Raw genomic sequence first — 22,480 nt, forward strand, 5'->3', positions numbered from 1 at the left:
GCCTGGAGACAGCTGGATGGAGGTGCCTGAGGCACATCCAAGGAGCCCCATCTAGAAGGTGACCAGTGCAGAGCTCAGAGAGAGGTCTCTTCCAGGCCTGCACCTTCTCTGTGCTCAAGTCCCATCCTGATCTCTGCGGTGCAGGGTGTTGCACTGGGGCTCCACCCCTCCAGGGAAAGCCTGAAGTTCAGGTTAGCAAAAATGACAGTCAGGCTCTTTTCCCTGCACTGTGGGTTCTGGTCCTTAGACATCGGGAGTCCAGAGATCTGGCCTGGACCCGAGATCCGTGCTTTCGAACAGCTCAAGTGCATGTGACAATCCAGATTCAAATACAGGTTCACAGGTCCCACCAGCACGCTCTCTGCTTAGATATGCTGGGTGGGGACCAGGAAGCTGAATGTTTGAAATGCATGCAGGTGACACCAGGGTCCACAACCTGTCAGCCATGTTTAGGGAACCCCTGTGCCCTCCTGCAGCTGCAGTCTCTTTTCTCCGGCTCTCTTACAAAAGCAGCGATCGGGAAGGGGTCTCTACAGAGATGAGAGGCTGCTGGCACCTAATACAGATGGAAAAAAAGTAACTCAACCCCATCTGAGTGCTTACTATGGGCCAGGCACTGTTCTCATGTCTCCAAGTCACTCTGTGTAACAACTTTCCCCACTTTGCAGATGAGGCCACTGAGGCTTTAAGTCACACAGCTGGCAGGTGGGGAAGCCAGCCCCGTAGATGTGTTTTCCACACCGGCCGCGAACACCAACGCACAGGATAAGCATCAGCAAATAATGCCCTTCTCTCTGGCCCCGGACTTTCCCTCTATAAAACGGAGGTAACCATTCCCATCTGCTTCTCTCTGGTTAAGATGTTGGAGTCTTAACTCTGATGAGCGTAACGCTCTCGGGAACCCAGTAGCATTTTCCCCAGGAAGCAACTCTGCCACCTCCGTGACCCCTCGGCTGGTCTCGATGCCGCGTGCAGGGCCTGTCTGGAGGCTCCGCCCACCCACCACTGGATGGAAAGGGCAAAGGGCGTTCCGTCTGCCCTGCACTGGGGGCCCCTTACAAAGCTCTCGTTGTGCCATTCTCAATGGGAGGCTCTGTTGGATGGCAATAATATTATTTTCTGCTGCTGACGTGTCACCTCCCTTTTTAAACTTGGACTACTCGGCTACATTTTCCACCTTGGGCCGTGCCATTTCAGACAGACCTGGGAAGGGCACTGCAAAGGGCACGTGCAGGTGACAGGCTTGTAGAAACTCAGAGAGATGGCAGGAAGGGGGTGTGGGCAGTGGTGCACCGGTTACTTCAAGGGCTTGCTTCTGCAAGTTTCACTTGAATCTCCTCCAGGGCCCTAAGCATTTTTTTTTTTTTTTTTTTGGCCTCGAAACTCCTTGAGGAAGCTACAATTTCCTTGAAGGAGCAGGCTGTAGGTACCAACCAAGTCACATTAAGCTAGCTCTCCCTCTTCGCAAAACTCTGTGTCTGTAAAGCGTGCTTTTCTGAAGCAATGCCGAAATGTGTTGACCAGCAAGCAGAAGAAATCCCGATTTCCTCATCTGTATCATTCCCACTTGCTTCCCGAGGGAAGGGCAGGCCAGTGGGAATTCTATAGAGGTCAGTAACCATGGGTGGTTATTTGCAAGGGCAGGTAATATTCTTCTCAGGGCTTTAAAAGCAGTGGAGTTTGGGGTGTGACAATTCTAATCATATCCCTGCCACCTCTGATTACTTTTCTTCCTTGGGGTTTGCTCATTAAATCCCTCTGCTTTTTAGCCTCTTAGCCTTACTACTGCATCACAAACCCTACACTGAAATACGATCACATTCTGCCCGGATGTGTAGGGCAGGCAGTCTGACTTCTCCTTCCCCCTTATCTGCCATAAGGCCATCTGCTGACTGTTCCCAGCCCCCAGACCAGGTACAGGCCTTGTGGATCTGTCCCTTGTCCCTGCTCAGGAGCCCACTTGGAAGGAAGGGAAGGAAGCCCACTGCTGCTGAGGAAGAAGATCAAAGAGAATGTCAGGGCATCAGCAGGAAGGCATATGCCCTCGTGGTGAAGGCAGTCGGGGCGGCGGGGGGGGGGGGGGGTGCGGCGTGAAAGCAGAGAAGGGACAAGACACAGAATGGGGGGCCAAAGAATGGGTCAAGTGCAAGGAGTGAAAGGCCCATTCAGGGAGGTAGGAGACGAGAAAACAGAATGGTGGGGTCTTTCAAGTAAGTCTGAGAGAAGACAGGGCTTTATGCATCTGCTGAGCGAAGTGCACTTGATCACAGGCAAACGGTCTCTGAGCTCGGTGAGTCACCAAATGTGGGAGCTGAAAGGGACATGCAGGGTCAGCTCGTGCAGATCCTTCATCGTGCAGATGCGCAGGCCCGCGAAGTGAGGGGACCTGCCCACAGTCGCACAGCGAGTCAGTGCCGGAGGGAGACCACAACGGCAGACTCCTGGTTGGCAGCATTTCCACCACAGGGGGCTCCCGCCCAGCAATCCCTCCACTGAGAGACAGCACTGACCACTCACTCGGGAAAGATTATTTGTGGCTTATTAATACCCGGTGAACAACGCGGGGGCCCACGAGGACCTCATATGAACTCAAACAGAGGCAGATTATAGCCTTGGCTTGGCCTTGCAGGCTGTCACCCAAGCAGTCGGTGCTTCTCGAAGCTCCCATGTGGCTCTGCAGCTGGCCCTGGAGAAGGGGCAGCCAGGCCCACTGGTGCCAGCTGAGTCCTAGCAGACACGACTGACAAAATGGCAGCCTCTTCCAGTAGGTCAGGGCACTGAGCTGTGGGTGGAGGATCCCCGCCCCCCACGCCCTTGAGAATGGCTCCCACTAGGTCAGAAGGTGAGGTGTGCAGCAAGAGCGAAGTAATAAGGCTTCAACCTGCAGGCTCTCTGATTAGAAAGCTGAACCAGAAGACAGTGGTCGCTGATCCTTCAGACACTCTGAAGACCAGGACCGAGAGAGAAGACCAAGAAAGTGCAATTTAAAACGTAGGGGCGCTCAGACTAGGAGGGGACAGCAGGGCAATGTTCGCCCAAGTGGCAGAATAGAAAAAAGGACGCTGAGAGATGGACTGTGAAGTTACAAGGGAAAAAGACCGTCATTCTGAAAAATAAGCAGTAACATAGGTTTTTCTAAAGCATAAAATAGCTAAGTTCTTTCTACTTTGACCCTCTTCTGAACTGAACTGTAAGTTTTGAAGATGGATTATATATTTCCTTTCGCTCTTGGATAAACGGTTTTTGGTTTTTTCTTTTTTTTACATATGTGTCTGATGGGCCATGGTGTAGCTTATCCCCCTCTTCAAAACCAAAATAGTATCTGTCACAGAGGCATCATTAGGCACATTGGAAGCCGACCTTATACAAGCTAACTTTGAACACGCATGCTATGACTCCAGGAAATATACTTCAGATTTTGCCGAACAAAAAGCACAAATTCCTTGGAGCAACGCATGAAGGACATCTGCTGTTGGGTGGCAGCAATTTTCCTACATAAATGACAATTAACAATATCTGTGGGTCGCTCTCGAAGAAGGGCTGCCCAATTCCATTTACGTCAAGCCCAGGCCAGGAAATATTCCCCCCACTTGATTTTCTTAGCAGTGGAACGAATACAGGTTCCTGCTTCCACACTTCATTTGCAGCACCCCGCCGTCACTCCAAGAAGATGCAGCCTCAGGAACTGTTTAAAAGCCAAAATCAAATACTTATGAGCAAAGGCTCAAAACGGACAGCTCTGACGATGACCCCAAATGCAATGTGTTTAAAGCAACCACCATCAAATCACATTTTCAGAGCAAGGAAGACAAAAGTTCAAGCCGAGAAAGCAAGAGGCCGTTCCTTTTATCCTACCCCAGTTCTCTAGCACCGTATTCTCAAGTTCAAATGGACACGTCAGAGTTGGACGGAAAACGAGGACAAGGAAACAAGACAAATGGCTGGCCCGCCCCCTCCCCCTTATGTGGTAAAGCAATCCACTGCTCAGTCCAGCAACTATTAGAAGGAAAGAATCGAAACAACACAGACGCATTTTCAAATGATAATGGTTCCCAAGCTCTGAGATGATTATTTTTAAGCTATCTTACTGATCATGGTGGTTCCCCCAGCCAGGGCGGCCTTGGTGCCTTGAAAGAAGTCATCAGCAGAGGTCATTCCTTGGTCAGGCATCTGGAAGCGGGTATGGACATCAATCCCTCCGGGGATCACCATCCTAGAATGGGCTTCGATGGTCTTCACCCCTCCTGGCACAATCAGGTTTTCCCCTATTTGCCTAAGTAAACAGGACGGGTGATAACAGTTATAAATGAACCACTCCTGAGTCAAATGGGCTCTGACAGACATTTCACAAAGCCATGAACTATCCTTCCCTAGGTTCTGTAGACTTTTTGGATTATTATTAATATTCCTAATATGTGCACTCCCCAGTCCCTACCCCAACTAAGAGGCAAACAGAGCATACTACAAAACAAAATTTAAATAAAGCACCAGGACATGCTGATGGAAGAGGTTTAGTTGCCAGAAAACCCTTAAGATCAAATGATTACAAGGCCCCCAAGACATTTACCTAAAATGCCACAACACTTTCTCCATAACATACAGTTGAACTAATTCAATTGTATAGCAATTTTCTCCAGACCTGGTTGCACTTTACATTTATTTTCCACACTGAGAAAACAGTACTGGAAAGACAGTGGTAGAACAAAGCCAAGAAAAAGAAAGAGAAAGAGAAAGAAAAGGAAAAAGGAAAAGGAAAAGGAAAAAGAAAAAGAAAGAAAGAAGAAAAGGAAAAAGAAAAAGAAAGAGAAAGAAAAGGAAAAGAAAAAGAAAAAAGAGAAGTGAACATTATGATTACAACTATTTAAAAATCTGGAAGCATGTGCTCAGCAACTCAGATACTAAGGACGGAAAAATTAATATTCCGTTGAGGGTCATGGATTCATTTCCAATTTTCAAAAAACACTTTTGCTACATCTTTCTAGCAGCTTTTTTCAGAAGGAAAAAGTAATCAAGGAGTTGATAAAAGTTCTAAAACAAATTAGTGTGGACTAAAAATAGCACACAGGCGTGCTCACTTCTAGGCCAGTATCAGGCTGGCTTCTAATGGGGGGGGGGGGGGGGGGGGGCGGAAATGGAACATGAAAGTCATGGTATTTGAGAGCCTCGAGCAGAGAATGTCACAAACACACATGGAGAAAACATTAAATGTGGAAATGTTAAAACCTAGTTTAGGTTCATAAATCAGGGTGTGAGTTTCCAGGCAACAGACCCATCCACTCCAGTTTTCCACTCCTCCAGACTGGTTTGCTGCTAGCCTTGATGAATGCTGCTTATTTAAAAGATGTCATTTGCTACAGTGTTTGTCTTTAAACAGATGTGCTATTTCTCCCAGGGCCCTGTGAGTGCTCCCAGTCAGGAGGGCAGGAAGATACTGGTGTGTACTCAGCTCACTTAACCCTCTGTTGTTTCTCTTTTGTAACACAATACACAATAAACACAAGGGCAGTCTTATTTGCGTTTGTTGCCACTTAAAGAATGAAACCTAAAATTCCCTGGGGATGAGGCAGTACTTTGTCTGTTACTTGGTAATTCATTTGGTGTCCTTTGGCCTCAGCAACTTGGATGCTTAATTAAGACAGCAGATGTGTTATCTAGATAGAAGAGGCTGGATGCCAAGTTTATGCCTTAGATTGGGCAATCTACCCAAACAACTATATTCTAGGAAAACCTTTAATATACTCAATAGATCATAAACCAAGAATTTAAACTGGCAACAAGAAGATATTGTGTCACCTCAGTTAAAATAGTCAATTACATAACACATAAGGAAATGGGTGTGCATTTAATTGTGCCTTTGAATTCCCCAAATCTGAGTTTTCAAATTCACTAGTTGCCACCAATCAAAATAAGCTTAAACATATCCTAAGTGAGGCAGTCTGTGAAGTCACTCAAGTTTGATGTCATGTGTGTGAACTGTAGGTCATGTCTGGGAATACTGGAAGGTATACAAATTCGTCTCTATAATGAGTGACACTTACTTGATCAACCCATCTTCCATGTATATGTCTGCATAGAATGACTGGTCATCATTAACAATTTTACCTCCTTTGATCAGAAGACGATCACTCTGAAACGAAGAAGTAATAAGGTCAGGCATGACCGATGAGGAACATCAGTACCAAGACAACGAGCTAAGGACACATTTTTCGGTATTCAAAAGAGATGCTCAAAATGAGCCAACTCTGAAAAGGTTCAGTGACAAAGGTGAACCTGATGTGACAACCTATTCATCACTTGATGAGTCAGAACATACTGGCAAAAGTTCAAAGCTTATTCTAGGTTTAAAGACAAAACAAAACAAAACAAAAACTATCTCTCTCCACTGAAATAGAGAGAAAATGAAAGAATGCCCACCAAACTCTCTTTAAAGAACAGTGTAAACATTTCAGATAAAGAAGACAATATTTTTTAAATGGCTTCAGGCTAAATTTCATTAAAAATAAATACACCCACATGTAAGGAAGTCAATTCTTGGCATGGTTTGTGTAGGGAAAAATTAACCAAGTCTGTTGTCATGGGATACTCTACACAAACACACTTCGCTCAACCACTGCAAAGTTTCATTACAATACGTTCTTTATATTTGCTTTTTATCTTTGGGGTGAATCACATCAACTGTAACAAAGGGGGAGTGAACACTTCAAATATATACCACTTTAACTACTAGGCTGTTAAGAAAAATGTAAAATTTTGTGATAAGATGAGATGGCACGTTCCAAAATGTACATTGTTGATGCGCTTGTATTTTAAAGGTTGCAAAAAATTATATATGACAAGCAGCATGTGAGGGCCAGGAATGCAACAGAACTGGTACACTGTGACTCCTCTCTATCCCAAATGCTGTGGATGGAATGGGATATTAATGTCCTGTGTTCAGTGGACACGCACCTGCTGTATCCCCAGGTGGGGAACAAGTTGAACCACAGGCCACCGTTTTAATATGCAAAATACGTCAGAGGATGACATTCATTTTGATAACGGTTACCTTAAAATTCAGTTACAAACCAATATTCTTAGTAAGTGCTATTTATATTTAGCACCCACCAAAACCAGAAAATTATAGCAAATCTTTAAAAAATATATGGGGGGGGGAGAATAAATAAAAATGAGAATAAACATATAAGCTGCTAGATACCTAGGAAAAAAAGATACTGTTACACATAAATGCACACACAGCCGGGTATAGAAAGTATTTATTTTTTCTCTAACATAATGAAAAACAGTGAGATCATTTTAATTTTATACACTGTAGGGTGCATCATCCTACTACAGACTTTGGGAAGTCAAATGGGAATAAACAGTCAACAATTCCTGCACTTGTGTAAGACCTTTACAAAATTCCTGTCAGGTACCTTAAGTCACCAAAGCCTCAAAACAAATTTAAGAGGTGGGTGGGGCCAGATTCTTTTTCCCATGACACATAAAGAAACTGAGGCTGAGAGGTTAAGCCACTTGCCCCAGGTCGCCTGATCCAGTGGACTTTTCTCTGCCCACGATGATCTCCCCCTTTTCCCCCATAACCCAGCTGTGACAGGATAAACGTCGCCTGGAAGGCAGGGGAGAAGCCCTTAGTCACTGCGGTACCTGTCCCAGCCATCAGTGCGAATCCCCGAGCCAACATCATGCTAAGAAAAAAAATGAGACATCACCGCCCCGTCCACTCGAGTCCCTTCCAGAAGGCTTCTTACATAAGATGCTGGCCGTGATGATGGAAGGAGGGAAACCATACTATAGGTCCTAAGATAATGTAACCAGATTTTTTTAAGGGTAGAGGGGGCGCTCTTTGGGAAAAAAAAAAAAAAAGGTCTTGATCGTTTGCTTTCTAAATTTTTCTCCCCACACTGTCAAAACCAAACTGTCTTTTTCATTCACGAAGACAACAAATTATTTGAGGCTTGTGGCAAACCTGCTCCCCACCCCCTCTCCCCAGACTCCTTCCTCCACAGCTGGGAACATGTAACGTTGGGTCCTCTCCACCCACTCCCTCCTCCCCGAGCCCGGCCCTTTGGGATCTTGGGTCTTTGGCCTTCAAGAAAAAGCTAGTACCCACCCTCTCTTTAGCACAGCCTGGTTCATCCTGTAAAATCCTCCTGAGCACACGCCCCCTCCCCTGTGCATTTGTTTCCACGTCTCTCTCCTGCGGATGGGTGTGCCCTCGTGCATCCAGAGGAAGCCGGGGTGTCCCTAGCTAAGAAGGAAACCAGAGGGAAAGCGCGCCCTCAAATCCAGCCCTAAACACATCTTGAGTTTACAAGGATTCTTTCGGTCTCTGCCTCAGCCCTGGGTTCTACCCAGCAATCAGCTGGCCAATTGCAATTGCACATCATTATGTAACAATGAATTTCCCTCGCCTTCCCTCTCTCCCCGGGATTTCATTCGGGGATGTAGAGAACTAGGACTGGTGAGATTTTTCCAGGAAAAGATGGGGAGAGGGTGGGGAGGGCAGGAGAGCGGTGAAAGCAAGAACCTGTGTTCATTGCTGAAGCATCGCAAATTCATCGCTTAGATGTTTTTTTCTCGGGATTTACAAACTAACAACTCCAGGCCCCAAAGTGCGCCAACACCTCCGGCCGCAGCGATCATTGTCTTGGCCGAGGCCAGGCCGGGCCATCTGCTCCGCGCGTCGCGCAGCGCCATTACCTCCGCGAGCCCCGCTCCGCGCTGTCCCCAACGCCCACCCTCCCAGCCCGCTTTGTACGCGCCAACACGGGCGCCTCCTTGGCTGCAGGAGGGGCAGAAAGTCACAAGAAAGCGAACCCTGAGCCCTGCCAGGGTTCCAGCCCCACACCGGAGGGCGAGGAAGCCGAGAGAGCCACCAAAAACCAGTCCGTGATCGACAAAAAGCCCACGCCTGGCCCCCCACCCTCTTCTGTTCATCACCGCGTCCCTATTTTTCCTTCCAGTTTCCACATCATCCCGGCACTCCCGGCCCTTTCCAGCATCCCTCTGCTGTCATTACGCCTCCGGGCTGAAACCCGCTCCTTTTTCTAAGGAGCCGGAGGAAGGCTCCAGAAAGCCTTTATGGTGGGGGCGGGAGACACAGGGAGAATCCATTTCTCCATCTCCCCCAGCCAGCTCCTGGAGTCCAGCCTCGCAGCACGCAGCCCGGAGAACAATATCCGAGCTTCAACCATGCATATTCAATCTGGCATCCATTTGCTTACACCCCGCAGGCCAGCACTGCAGCATCTCGAACTGACAATAAAAGGATACAGCGGATCTGGCGCGCTACCTAAGACGTCCTTAATGCACTTACGCTCCTATTTTTATGCCTTACAAATTATGTAGCTTACATTCTAGACGGCTGCGTCTCCCACTACAATCGCCTTCTTCAGCAACAGGGGGAAAAAAGGAAAAAAGAAAAGTTGGGTCTCTCTTTCTCCCGCTCCTTTAAAAAAAAAAAAAAAATTCCTTGGATGTTCCTTGCCACAAAAGGTTGCTGGCCGACCGCAGATTTCCCAAGTACCAAACTCACCGTGATGCGTGGAATATTTTTCTTCCCCTGATAAGACATCTCTCTCCTGGGAAAAAAATAATTTCAAGAGGACACCTTTAAAGCAAAAATTGCCAGGAAAGAAATCGTATTTTTTGCAGGATTGAAAAAGATGCAACCGCTTAGCTGGTCTTGCTGATAGCAGATTTCAAGAACGTAAGGGATAAATGCAATCCTGTCTCTTTCTTCCTCTGCTCCAACACAGCCCCAGCTAGGGCGGAAAAAAAAGAAAGAGAGAGAGAGAACAGGAGGGAAGGGGTGGAAATAAACTACAGCAATAAAAGCCTCGGTTCAAGTCGGCCACCGCGGCGCATGCGCCGCCAGCCACTCCCTTTCCTCTCAGGCAAAAGCCATCCGCTTCGAGAGAGACGAGCCCTGATTGGCCACAATCGTGGGATATGCAAATGAGCGCGGGCGGGGAGGGGAGCGGCGCGAGAGCGCGAAATGCTGCAGTGTGCCGCCGAGGGCGGCGGTCGGTGCGTGCGCCCGAGCGGGGAGCGCGCCTTTCGCGCCCTTTCTTTGGGCCAGGGCGTCGGGGACTGTAGCTGGCTGCCGCCCCAAATGCAGCATCAGCAACTCAAGGACAATGGAGGGGTGGTCTTTACGGGCCGGGGGAGCCCGGCCCCGAGACGGTGGGCTTCGCTGCAGCCCGAGCGGCACGCACCCGCTCGCGCGCGCCCCGCTGGATGCCCGCCCGCGCGCCAATCCGCGGAGGCCGCCGCTGCAGCCCCGCGTGGGGTGACTGCGCCGAGCCAATGGCTTTGCTGGCGGCGAGCGCGCGACTGCACCGCCGGCCGGCGCCGCGCCGCCCGGGAGGGGCTCCCGAGCCCTCCTCCCGCCGCCCTCGCCCTTCGCGAAGGCTCGCTCGGCCCCCACCCAGGAGTCGACGGGGGATTCAAATGGCAGCGAGCGGATGGAAGGGGAACGGGGCGGGGAGGGCTCGTCGCGGCGCCGCGCCGACCACGCCCGTCCGCCGCCCGGCCCCCGAGAGAGGGGCTGCTGGACGCCGGCCTGCGAGCCGGGCGGCGCGGGGGCGTCGGGCGCGCGGCCGGGCTCCCTGGGGGCGCGGGGGGCGCCGGTCGAGGCGAGGCGCGGCCCTCTGCGGGAGGAGAGCTAGCCTGAGGGCGGACGCCGGGTCGCAGGCTTCCGTGGCCTGGCAGCGGGCAGTAGGCCAAAGCCCTGAGGACCCTGAGCAGGGAAGGGAGGCCGCGCGGGAAGGCTGTGGTCGGCGGCTGGAGCTGGGAGAGAGAGACAGGAGACCACGCCCTGAAAGCCTTTTACGGCCCGCGGGGCGTCGGGGGGGAAGCCCGGTTTGCGGCCTTGCTCTCTTTAGGAGTCAGGCCCGCTCACGCCCGTTTGGGGGTTTAGACGGGCGCATTTCACCGGTGCCTGCAGATCTGTTGAAGAAAAACTTGAGATTACCGTGCCCGAGGATTTACAGTGCTGCAGAGGGGCCTCCACATCACACAATGGGACCGAAAGAGGTGATGAACTGTGGAGAAGCAGGAAGAGGAATGAAAAGATCTTATACCCCCAAAGAAAGGGAAACTGAGTCATACGAAAACGTCCGGAATCAGAGTTAATAGGCGACTCTTGATTTCCCAGGCAGATGCTAGTTACAATTTGAACGGCTCTCTTGGCGCTAGCCATTGAACAGGCCTGGAATCCCTTAGCTTTGCTGGTCCAAATCATGCAGTGGCACTCTTACTGCGGAATCCCTGGTCCAGTCAACTGGTCCAGTTGATCCCAAGGGGTCTACCGGGGTCATCTCTTCGGAGATGTTGCCCAAGCAGGTACAGTGACTAAAACATCTGGGCAGGCCCATGGCTTTGGTTTTCTCGACTTGAGATCAAACAATAGAGGAATCCTTCCATAATCTAGGCCATCGGGCAGCCGTGAAAAAAAAAAAAAAGAATCCGTTTAATTGGCTCATACCTGCTCAGCAAAGATTAGCCAGATAAAGACAAAATAATCCTGGGGCTACTGTGGGCCCACGTTCCAATGTCTTGCTGCATCTGGCCACTTTGGATGGTTATCTGTCCAAAAGATGTAAGATTGTACTCTTTCGCTTCTATTCTGATAAATTCTAAGATCCCAGAAGGGAGCTTTAGGGCATGCAGCAAGCTTCATGGTTGATTAATTCACTCAAGTTCCAATTAGCTGTGCATTTTGAAAATAAAGTGGAAGCACTCCTCCTCGCCCCGCCCCCACCGCAACTACGTGATGTGCTAAGAGCAAAGTGACTTGACGTCAGCAGCTTTTGGTGTCATCCTGTAAGGGTTAAAGTTACAAGTCTGAGAAAGCTAAAATGTGCCCTCCTACCAGTGAGAGCCAACTGTAGGTTCCAACAGGGGTGGGGGCAAGTGTCCTATTAAATCATGAAAAAATACCACCTGACAAGCAAGCAAATAATGAGATTCAAATTAACTTAAAACAAAATGACTTCTAATTAAATTGTTAACATTCTTGTTATATTTTCCCACTCCCGAACCTTTTGATCTTGACAGATTGAACTATATCTTGTTATTTTCTGATTTGCCATCGAATATTTTGCTTTGTAATAAAAGCTCCTAATAGCTTTTATGTCAGTCTTATTTGTATTAGCCTTATTTCAGTAGCCATCAATATGAGTCCACGGTAATTGACATTTCCACTTACACATATTCAAAGATTTAAGGTTTAAGTTGATTTGTCCGTTCTGACTAGAGCCTAAGAGTATTTGGCACAAAGAAGATACCAAATAGTTTTCATTGGCCAAGGAAAAGAACTGTCTGCAATCTGCATTTCGTATCATTCTTACCGCTCGATGCAATGCAGAAAAATAAAAGGGGGTGGGGAAGAATTTTCCACCCACTCTGCACCGATAGACTTGTTAACATAGACTATTTTCTCACATTGTCTTTAAATAAGCACTCAAAATTCCTGTAAAGTTACAAATCATTATCCCCAAACCAAATATGTTAGCCTGTTCTCGGATGTGGTTTTTCTAAACTTTTAAAAAATTAAATGCATTTCAAACATGAAACACAAGCGTTCTACCAGGTTCCATACCAGTCTCTGACCACCGCCTCCTCTGCAGCTTTACCTCCCATCCCTGACACCCACGTCTCCTCCCCATGCTCAGGGGGTACACGCAGACGTGCACCAACGCACACACACACTGCCCCTCAAGGCCGTGTGCCTTCTCAAATCCATGCCCTGCCCTGTGTTCCTCCCTTCACCTCTCTCCCTTTTCCCTCAACCCTTCCTCTAAAAGGGAGCTTGAAGATCCCCTCCTCAGTGAAATCTGCTTCCCTCCCGCCCCCTAAAACATTAAGCACAACCTCCTGTTTTCGCCTCTCCTGAAACATACACCCTTCTGCATTGTAATTACTTGTCTGTTTCTTTTATCAGAGCATGATTCCTAAAAGCTAAGAGCCTTGCATTTATTTTTCTCCAGTGACCGGTACCCTGCCTGATCCGTGGCAGGGGCCCTCAGTGTTTGACATATAACTAAATGCTATCGTTTTAAGAAAAAAAGGGACTTCCATGTCACTGCCACCGTGAGTTTTAATGTCAACAAAATCCCCAACTCAGCCTTTCTCTTAGCACTGTCGCCTTGCTGGGTCTTCCTTCTCTCCTCCAAGTCCCGGAAACTGCAAGATCATTCTTGCAGTTTAGATCATTCTTTTCTCCATTCTTCCGTTATTCTTTGTACGTGCCTGCATAACACCCTTTATCATATCCCACCACCTACACAATACATGCTCCAATATACCATGCTGAGGGGAGCAGGATTTTCCTTCCGTTGAAGGTTTGAGTTCACAGAGACTCAGAACTCTTTCAAAAATCTTACCCACGTCTTCCCCCATACGGGGTCCGACAGGGTGGGGACTTTAGATGTCCGAGTGATGACATTCAGTCAGGATTTTTAAGATGTTTGAGTCCTACAACCTGCCGGGAACTGGGGGTGGGGAGATGAAGTCCCGTCACTAGGGCGCTGCAGGGTGACTCGGCTGCTTTCAGTTCCTCAGCGCCCTGCACAGTACGTGTCCTGTCTCGGACCAGGCCCACCACGTCTCTTGGTTTCATCTTCCCCCTTTGGGAAGCTGCAAGTAGCCATTTCTGCTTCTATGCTCCCCCCCCCCCCCCCCCGCCCCCGGGCCTCTGCGGAAGTGGAACGTTCAGGATGTCACAGAGTAGGGAAACTCCAAAGCATAAATTTTGACGGGAAGAGTGGAGCCTAGACGCGGCAAAGAAGAGAAAACCCCAAGGTCCCCACATTGCTGCAGTACTGACGCCAAGGGCTACAGCCTCAAGTGCTGTCTGCAGCGGAGGTTAAAATTAACGCAGTGGTAAGGAGAAGGTCCTGGAATTCTTCCTTGCCAAAAACTAAGGGCATTGACTAGGACACTTGAGCTGGAAGTGATGCCTTCTTCTCTGCAGATGGAATCGGGCCATAACAACTGGTTCCTTTGTGTGCATGACCCTGAAGGGGCCCTCTGCAGAGGAATAGCCAAGGGCCAACGGATCCAAGCCTTTCCAGTGGGTGCATCCTTTACCCAGGGTTACGGAGTGGTGACCCATGAGGGTGGATGTGACTGGCCCTCTGAGCCAGATGCTGCTTTTTCTAGCACCGGAAAGAGTATTGGTCAACTCAGTTGGGGCTGGGAAAGCGTCTTGATGAAGCCCTTACTGGGTGAAGACAAGAGGCCCATCGGTGCCAATGCTGTCAGCACGACCCAGAGGAATGCATGAACCTCAGAATCTAGTAGCTTTTGGCTTGCTCCTCTTATGACTCCTTCATTACCTGCCTTGCACATCATCCTCTGTGCCACTGCAGATTTCCCCTGGGCTCTTTGTGCGGGGAGCTGGAGACAGACAGCATGGTCTGCATTGGCCATCACGCCTCAGGCCCGCCCTCTGGTGGTAAATGAGTAGAATGCATTCTTGGTCCCCTCTGTCCTCATCTGGCGGGTGACTCAGGACTAGAAAAAGGCCTTGTCTCAGGGTTCCTGGAATGACTTTGCCTCTGCTTCACAACCACCTGGGGCCCCAGCTCAGACCTCCTGATTAGAATCTCCAGAGATAAGGTCGAGGGATGTTTTTTAACTTGTTCACCTCCGGCCAGTTGCCCACCACATCCTGCTTTTTTACAGAAAAGGAAGCGGAGAGAAGATGAACTAACCCTCAGGTCTCAGGCGGACCGGGGACTTTTCCGACTCCCCAAAGTACATGGATGGCCCTGCTCTTTACCCTGTGGGGACGCCTTATGAAAGAGTGGTAAATAGTCCCACTATCTTTCCACTTGATCGCCTTCTAGTAAAACGCTGGTTATGTAGTCAGTAGGAGGCAATTAACATTTGGTGGGCACCTACCACCATCTCTGTACAGCACTGAGTGCTTATTTAATCCTCCCCCAAAATCTTACTAGGGAAGTCTTCATATCCTTATCGTATAGACAGGAGAAAAAAAAACTCAAAGAAACCTCTTGTCCCAGGCCCCGGTACATGCAAGAGTGAGAACAGGGTTCTTCTAATCCAGGTCTGTGTGACCCCACAGCCCAAGGGGCTAGTTCTTTAAATGATAAAGTACTTTTGTAGCAGAAACCAGGACCCACGTTGTGAAAGAGGCAGCTGTAGCTGGTCTGCTGTCTCTTTCTTTACCCCTTTCACAGTCCCCGGCTGCCCCGGCTGCCCCTCGAGGCTCCAAGGACCTCCTGCATTCCTTAGACACCCCCCCTTGTCCCAAAATTAATTCTCTGTCTCTCTTTCCTCATCTCCCAGCAGGACTCGGTTTCTGTCAGTGACCAGCTCTCCTTTCATCATGACCAGAATAGATTGCCGCTAACCTGTAAGTGACCGGGGAACCCTTAAAATGCTACCTCTGAGCTAAAAGAGGAAGACCCTGATTGGCTGCTTGCATAAATAAAATGCAAACTGTCTGTCAAGACCACCTTCCTTCCCAGCCTCAACCTGCCCTCCCCGCCTCCTCCCCCTCCTCCCCGGGGGCACCCTGGTTTCCTTCCATTTCCTAGTCTCCTCTCAGTGGCCTGCTGCTGCTACTGTCCCCTTCTCCCATTCACTGCAGAAACGGCTCCTTCTCCCCCTTCACCGTCCTCTTCAGGAAGACTCTCCCTGACCACCCTGTCTGAAGCCTGCCCCCCACCTCCACTGAATTCCCTATCTCAGCCGCTCCTCAACAGCAAAGATCGCAATTGCAAGTATTTTGTGTATTTGTTCCCTTCTGCATTTTTAGCCTCTATCTCGCAACTGCAAACTCCCTCGGCCACCTTGTCCTCCGCGCCACCTAGCTGAGAGCTCACGACACTCCATGAAAACGAGCCGAATGAGCAGGGCCCCTCCAACGGGCCCCCGGGCAGATTTCCTCCTAGAGCTCTGCCCCACTTTGCCAGCCCAGGTGACCCAGGCCTCTCTTTCCACCTCTGCCTCCCCGACATGCACCTGCCACCCCTCAAGACCTCGTTTACCCAAGTGTTCAAAATGCCAGACCGCAAGAATCCGCCTCGCTGGACTGGGTCATTTGGCCCAAGTGGCAGCCACTCATGACAGTGTGGGCAGGTTTCACTCCCTCTGGGACCTGTCCTTCAGATGCACCAGGCTTGGCCTTCACCAACACAACTCACCGCAGGTCCCTGCAGGTGGGTTTTCTTTTCTGAACCCACGCTTTGGGCTCGGGCTCCAACACACTCAGGAAATAAAAGCAGCTCCTTGTCCGTCTGGGCCCTCCTTGATCCAGAAGGTGCGTCCGTTCCGCAAGGGTCTGAGAAAACGTGTGCACTGTGTGTCCAGGGACTACAAATAATAGTTCAGGAGTTTAGGTCTCTTAAAAGAATCCAGCCGCGTTCAAATACTGAGAACCACTCACTTATTCAAAAGCACTCCATGCCTCTCGCCCATTCGTTCAAACGGGTCCCCTAGAGACCTCTTTAGGGGCGATTTATTGGCTTGGTCTGTGAATTCTTGGAAGCAGTCCATTTGGATATTGTAAAGATTTAAAGAATGGCTAAATTTTCCCTAATTAGAGGTGTCTTCCTGCCCCCCTTCCTCACTCCCCTGTCCCCTGCCCACCCACGGTTTGTTTTCAAGTTTGAGTTTAATATCCGCAGTGTGCCAGCCCCAGAAGACCAAAGGGTAATCAGGAGGCGAGCTCGCATGCCCCTCACACACAGCCCCTGCCCTCCCGGGCTCCAGAGAAGCTGTGCCCCCCTGCCACAGGTCTGGGCTGGGGGCTCTGTGCCCCCCACGATGGCGCCCACCAGAGGCCAAGCACCATCCAACTTCTGAGCGGGTCCAACCTCCCTCAAGACACGGAAGGGGACCCCCTGGGCCACAAGCAGATAAGGAAGTCACTGAGAGGGGAAAGAGCCAACTGGGGCGGTACATATGCGGGCCTTCAAACCAGACTGCGCACCTCCAGGCAGTGCTGACTTCGTGGAGGCCTGCAATCAATCCAGGGGTGGAATCCGAGTGCCCCGAGAGTTCCCTTCTGTGCCCCGGGAACTGAGGAATAAAATTAAATTAGTAAAGTGGCCACTTGAAGGTGACTGGCTAACACGGGAAGATAGTAATCCTGGGGGTCTTGGGAGGGGAAGGGCCACTGCCTTCTTTGGGGTGTCACCCTCTTTCTTTGGCTGAATTAAGTGTTCCACCGCCTCTGGGTCCCATGCTGTCCTGAATCCGTACTTGTCCTAGAGCGCAAATCTGGCCCTGTTACTCTTCTGTTTAAAATGCCTTCATGGCTCCACAACACCTGTGTCACCAAGTCCAAAATCCTTAGCACAACGTCCAGGCTTTTTGCATAGCGTGGCTCCTGCCTACTTCTCTTGCCTTCCTGAGCGCTCTCTGCGTCCCTGTTCCACACCCCATGCTCCCCAGATGGGTCAGGCTGACGGTAGCCTGTGTCTAGACTCATATCTCCACCCCTCCCAGCACCCCCACCCCCTCTCTGACCCCTCACGCCATCGCCTCCTCTATGCAGCACTCCTGAGACCCCAGGGAGAGCAGATCACTCCTTCTGTTGTGCACCACGGGGCTCTATAAAGACTAGCAGGGTGCCTGAAACAGTTTCCTGTGCAATTTCTTTATACACTGTCCCCTTCTCCTAGATGATAAGCATCTTGATGGCAGAAGACTATACTTCCTTTCTTCAGCGCGCACCCTAGAGCCTTGCATACAGTGGGCACACAACAGATTCTGAAAGAATGGATGGATAAGTAGATGGGTGGATGAATGAATAGGTGGATGATGGATGGATGGATGGATGGATGGATGGGTAAAGGGTGAAGAGATGAACAGAGCCCCACACAGATCCTTCTTGAGTCTGCGGACGCCAGGTCTGGGCATTCACATGACAACCTCTAAGTCAGATGGTGGAGAAGAAGCGGGGAAGACTACGTCAAGGCCATTGTAATTTCAACTAGCAAGGATGCAGCAGAATGTAAGGCCACAACATCCTAATAAAAAAACGCAGCATGCGGGATCGGGACCCACGGCCCCTCCTGGCTTAAGCCAGCCTCTCCGCCCATGGATGGCCGCAGCCAGTTGGCCAAAACGCAGCTTGCTTGTCCTTCAGCCACCTAGGCAGCCCACCTAGGTTAACTGCTCAGTGGCAGTTCTTACTGACACAACCTGGAAGTTTCCCCCGCTTGCTTGTGAAAGTTAATTTGCTGCTCAGGGTGACAGCCATGCGCAGGCCAGCGGACCCCGCTCCCACCCAATCTCTGCATCACCTTCCTAGGACAGCCACCTGTCCAAATGCCTGACTCCTCCTTTCCCGAAGGCGGCAGGGGCCTCCTGACAGCTTCCGCCAGGCCTGCTGCACGTGCAAACCTTGGGTAGCTCTCCTGTGGCCATCGTGTCTGCCCACACCAACCAGCCAACACGTCCCCCAAAGAGATGGTGTCATTTAGAACGTTACATGCCGTGGCTCTCATCACTTCATGTTCTTACTGCTGAAGCCGCCAAGACAGAGGGTGCAGGAGAAGAAATGAACAAAATTCTTTGCTGGCCCTTGCATCAGCTTAAAAGCACCCTCCAGGCCTTAGTTTGCTTTGTGCTGTTGTTATTCTCTTACCTCAAATATCCTGGAGGTAACGAGAGGACAAAAAAGATCTTTGGTCAAACATAAGGGGCTTCCTTTCTCCTCCTGGTCTCCCCATTTTTTTCCTCCTTTCCCCTCCCTGTCAAGTTTCCGAGAGGTTTGCTTCAAAGCCGTTGTTAACGTCCGTACCTGCCCCCTTGACCCTACGAATGGCCCATCACGTTGTCAACCACAGTCTTCCGTTTCTAGACAAGTCCAAACGGGATGCAAGTGTTGCTAGGCGCCAGAGTCAGGGGTGGGTAATAGGTATCTTTCTCGGAGAAGGGATTCGGTAATTTATATGGCAGACCTCCCACAGTACGGCTCTTGCCTGCCTACCAGCTAGTGATTTTCAGAGTGACCTCCTCTTGGACCCCATCCCGGGGCTCTACTTAACTGATGGATCTCTGGCCATTGTACCTTGGAGTCCTCCTCACCCTTCACCAACCACGGCCACTGCTCCCCATTTGCCTGAAATAGGACAAAAGAGTGCTGAACTGTTTGACGGACTTTGCCTGCCCGACTAAAGCACCGGTCCCAATCTCTGCATGACAGTTACCTTCCTTCCATATCCATTCTGCCGTAGCAGGACCTAGGACAGATCACGGCCCCTTCCCACCAGAGGAACCCCAGCGTTCTGCCTGAGAGGGGTTAGGATGTAACACCTTCTCTTCAGACGAGGTATGTGTCTCAACTTTTACATCCGGAGTGCCATGGATTGAGCCAGGCGGAAGTGGAGGAATCTCCATGACTCGCCAAAGTTACAGCCCAGAGACGGGTCTTACTCTTGTGTGCGAGACAATATGAAACTCTGCGAGTCTTTCCTCTCACCCCCCATCCTGGCTATGGGACAACACCTAATTCATCACGTCTAAGAAAGGGAGCCCCTTGTAACAAGATACTACCTTTCAGGCCCCTTCTATCCAGGGAGCTGTGCCTTGTGAAAGAACTTTCTTCCATGAGGGGAATGTCCTATATCTGCTCTGTTCAACCCAACAGCCACTACCCACCCACCCCCCACCCATGGTCGTGGAGCATTAGAAACATAGTTAGTGTGATGGCGGGGGGGAGCCTCAATTTTTAATTTATTTCATTTAAATTAATTTTAATTCAACCAGCTCCTTATGGTTATGGCTATTGCATGGGGCAGCACAGATCCAGAGGTCAGGGCTTCCAGCTGGCCTTCGGTGATGGAGAGTATGCAAGGGGCAAAATGGTCGCCCATGGGCCAGATCCGCCCAGAGACCTATTTTATTTCACCATACAGTGGTTTCGGTGGACTTTTAATTTGACCAACATTTTCAAATGAGGAGACTTCTCATGAAAAAAGCCACACATTCACCTTCTTTTGGAAACCAGAAAGTTCTAGGCAACTCTAGTGTCTGTCTGCAGATGGCCAGGTGGCTGGACCAGGGTAACCGCTGCCCCTGGAGAAGGGGTCTGGGCTCTGCTTGTCTGATCTCCATGCTCCACTGGTCCCCAGGTAGCCTTGATGTAAGGTCTGCTCTGGCCAACGTCACCCAACTTTTTGGATGAGGTTTCACTCCGTCTGTGACTTTGAAGAGCCTTAAATAAGCAGCAGCAGAAAAATATTCACTACAAATTGTTACATCCATTATCCACTTCTCCTGCGAAATCAGTGGGATCCGTCCCATTTTACAGATGAAGAGACTAAGGCTGGGAGTTAAATAATGAAATTGAATAACTGGGCCATAATTAGATAGCCAGAAGTAACATAGCCAGCACTGAAACCGGATAAATCTGACTCCTACACACTCCATCTGTCCACCGGACAAAGTCACTTCCAGACCATCACGCTTCCATTACCTTCCAAAAGCACCCCCCCACCCCCACTCCAGTGCCTGTCACATCCCAGTTTCTGGACCCCTTCTCCAATTTATTTAGGGTGGAAGCGACTGGATCAGTGTTTCTCTCTGTGGCACTGCAGCATGCCAAAGGCTACAGCTATTCACAAAACCCACGTTCTCCTCTTCCTCTAAGACACACAAGTGCACTACATTTCCCAGCCTCCTTAGCAATTAGATGTGGCAGGGTTCTAGCCAACTGAACGGAGGGGGGAACTATGATGGTCTCTTCTAGAGACACAACTCTCTCTGTGTTCCCCCGAGCTCCTTTCTCCTTCTGGCTGACTGAGATGACGCTCCCTGGACAACCTTGAGAGCTACGTGTTGGCGGTCGAGCCATCAGCAGCCCGAGTCTCCAATGAACTGCGTGGAGCAGGGATCCTGTGCCCATCCCCGCCACCTGATCAGAGACACACACCTTGAACTATCATATGATACAGAAATAAATTTCTCTTGTGCTTGAGCCATTATATGTATTGGGGTTTATTTGTTACGGCAGCAATATTCTTTCTATCTTAACTCCTATCATAATCCTGTTTGGATTTAAAATTTATGAAACACACACACACACACACACACACACACACACACCCCTCAGTTCCCTCATCTTCTTGACCCCAGAAACCTTGGCCTGCCCTTATCTTTAGCCATTGCTTCTCAGGACTTCATGAAGACTCATCCCCACAGAGCATCGTCAAGGCTGGCTGAGTCACCTTCTCCACGCCCGCTGGATTCCACAGTCCATCACATGACCAACTCTCCACAGCAGCAATCCTTCCATTATCCCTCTTACCACGCAATCCCCCAATCCTGGAGCAACCCTAAAACTCTATTCCTGCACCAACGCTGTAGAGAGATGCCAGGGAAAGCTCATACTGCCTTACAGATTGGGACACATCATCTCAGAAAAGCCCTCGATTTAGTCACACCCTCAGCTGTGTGCCTCAGCAGCTGTCATGACCTTAACCATCTCCTGCTGTCATGGACCTCACAGTCTGGCTGGCCAGGCAGATGCTAAACAAGGAGCTACAAATGGAATGAGTACTCCCAGCAGAGAATCGTGTATGCCCATCTTCTCTCCTTGCTAACAATCTCATCGGAAGAGGACAGCCTGTTCAAGGGTTCTTTCTTAATCCACGCTGTGTCCCACCCTCTTCCTCCTCATCCTTTCTGCCACTCGCTCCCTTCAACTTCGAAACACCCCGCAGCCTTTCCCACCCACCTTGGCCCTGTGTTCTCAGCTATTGCCCTGGCACTGCTCTTCCCTCAGCGTCAAGCATCAAGGTCTCCACCTCCTCAACTTCAGCTCCCACTTGCCTCTTAGCCACGGCAATCTGGCTCTTCCCCTAGCTGCAATTTTCTTTACCAGAAAGAATTCTGGGAAACAGCCCCCTCCTTGGCAAACCTAAGGAACATTTGGTAATCTTCATCTTAATTGGCCTCCCTGTGATATTTAACATTGTCACCTCTGTTTTCCTTCGGGGTCCCCTCCCTTGCTTCTTTGATGCCTTTTTTCTGGCCCCCCTCATACCTTTATGCCCCTTCAATCTCAATGTTCATTCTTACCCTATCATAAATATTGATTATCTTTGACATTAGCTTCTATCTGAGCTTCTTTCTCTGCCATGGGTTAATGGTTAACCACTTAAATGGTTCTGACTTTTAAATCTTCATTTCTGAGCCCTCCCAAACTTCATTCATTCATTCATCCAACGAGGATATTTTAAGTGCTTCCTATACGCCAGGGGATAGGGTAATGGAAACAAAGAAACTTACAACCTGCCTCATGGAAGTTACACACTATACACAGGTAAAGAAATACACACAAGATAACTACAGATTGTGCTAAGCGCTATCAATGACATAAACAGAGGATAGAAAGATGGAGACTATTTAGATATGGTGGTCTGGGAAGGTCTTTCTGGCCAGTTGACATTTCAGCGGGGATTTAGACCCCAGAGCAAAAAATCAGGTCTTTGCC

The 22,480-nt window shown here is 49.7% G+C and overlaps 1 protein-coding gene across 2 annotated transcripts in view; it reads right to left on the reverse strand.

Moving 5' to 3' along the window:
* DPYSL2 (dihydropyrimidinase like 2) overlaps positions 1-22,480 on the reverse strand; it is a 131,934-nt gene that overhangs the window by 61,306 nt on the left and 48,148 nt on the right. The window contains exons 1-3 of one of the 2 annotated variants that reach the window (XM_019466888.2): positions 9,536-9,858; positions 6,039-6,127; positions 4,089-4,273 (exon numbers count right to left, since the gene is read on the reverse strand). In XM_019466888.2, coding sequence (XP_019322433.1) covers positions 4,089-4,273; positions 6,039-6,127; positions 9,536-9,574 — 313 coding nt within the window. In that variant the 5' untranslated portion in view covers positions 9,575-9,858. Of the gene's footprint in view, positions 1-4,088; positions 4,274-6,038; positions 6,128-9,535; positions 9,859-22,480 lie in introns of those variants that run through there. The other variant, XM_019466887.2, reaches the window with a different exon arrangement.

This window comes from Panthera pardus, unplaced genomic scaffold (assembly GCF_024362965.1).
Source record: "Panthera pardus isolate Hobbes unplaced genomic scaffold, ASM2436296v1 HiC_scaffold_13, whole genome shotgun sequence".
In the NCBI taxonomy this organism is placed as follows: domain Eukaryota; kingdom Metazoa; phylum Chordata; class Mammalia; order Carnivora; family Felidae; genus Panthera; species Panthera pardus.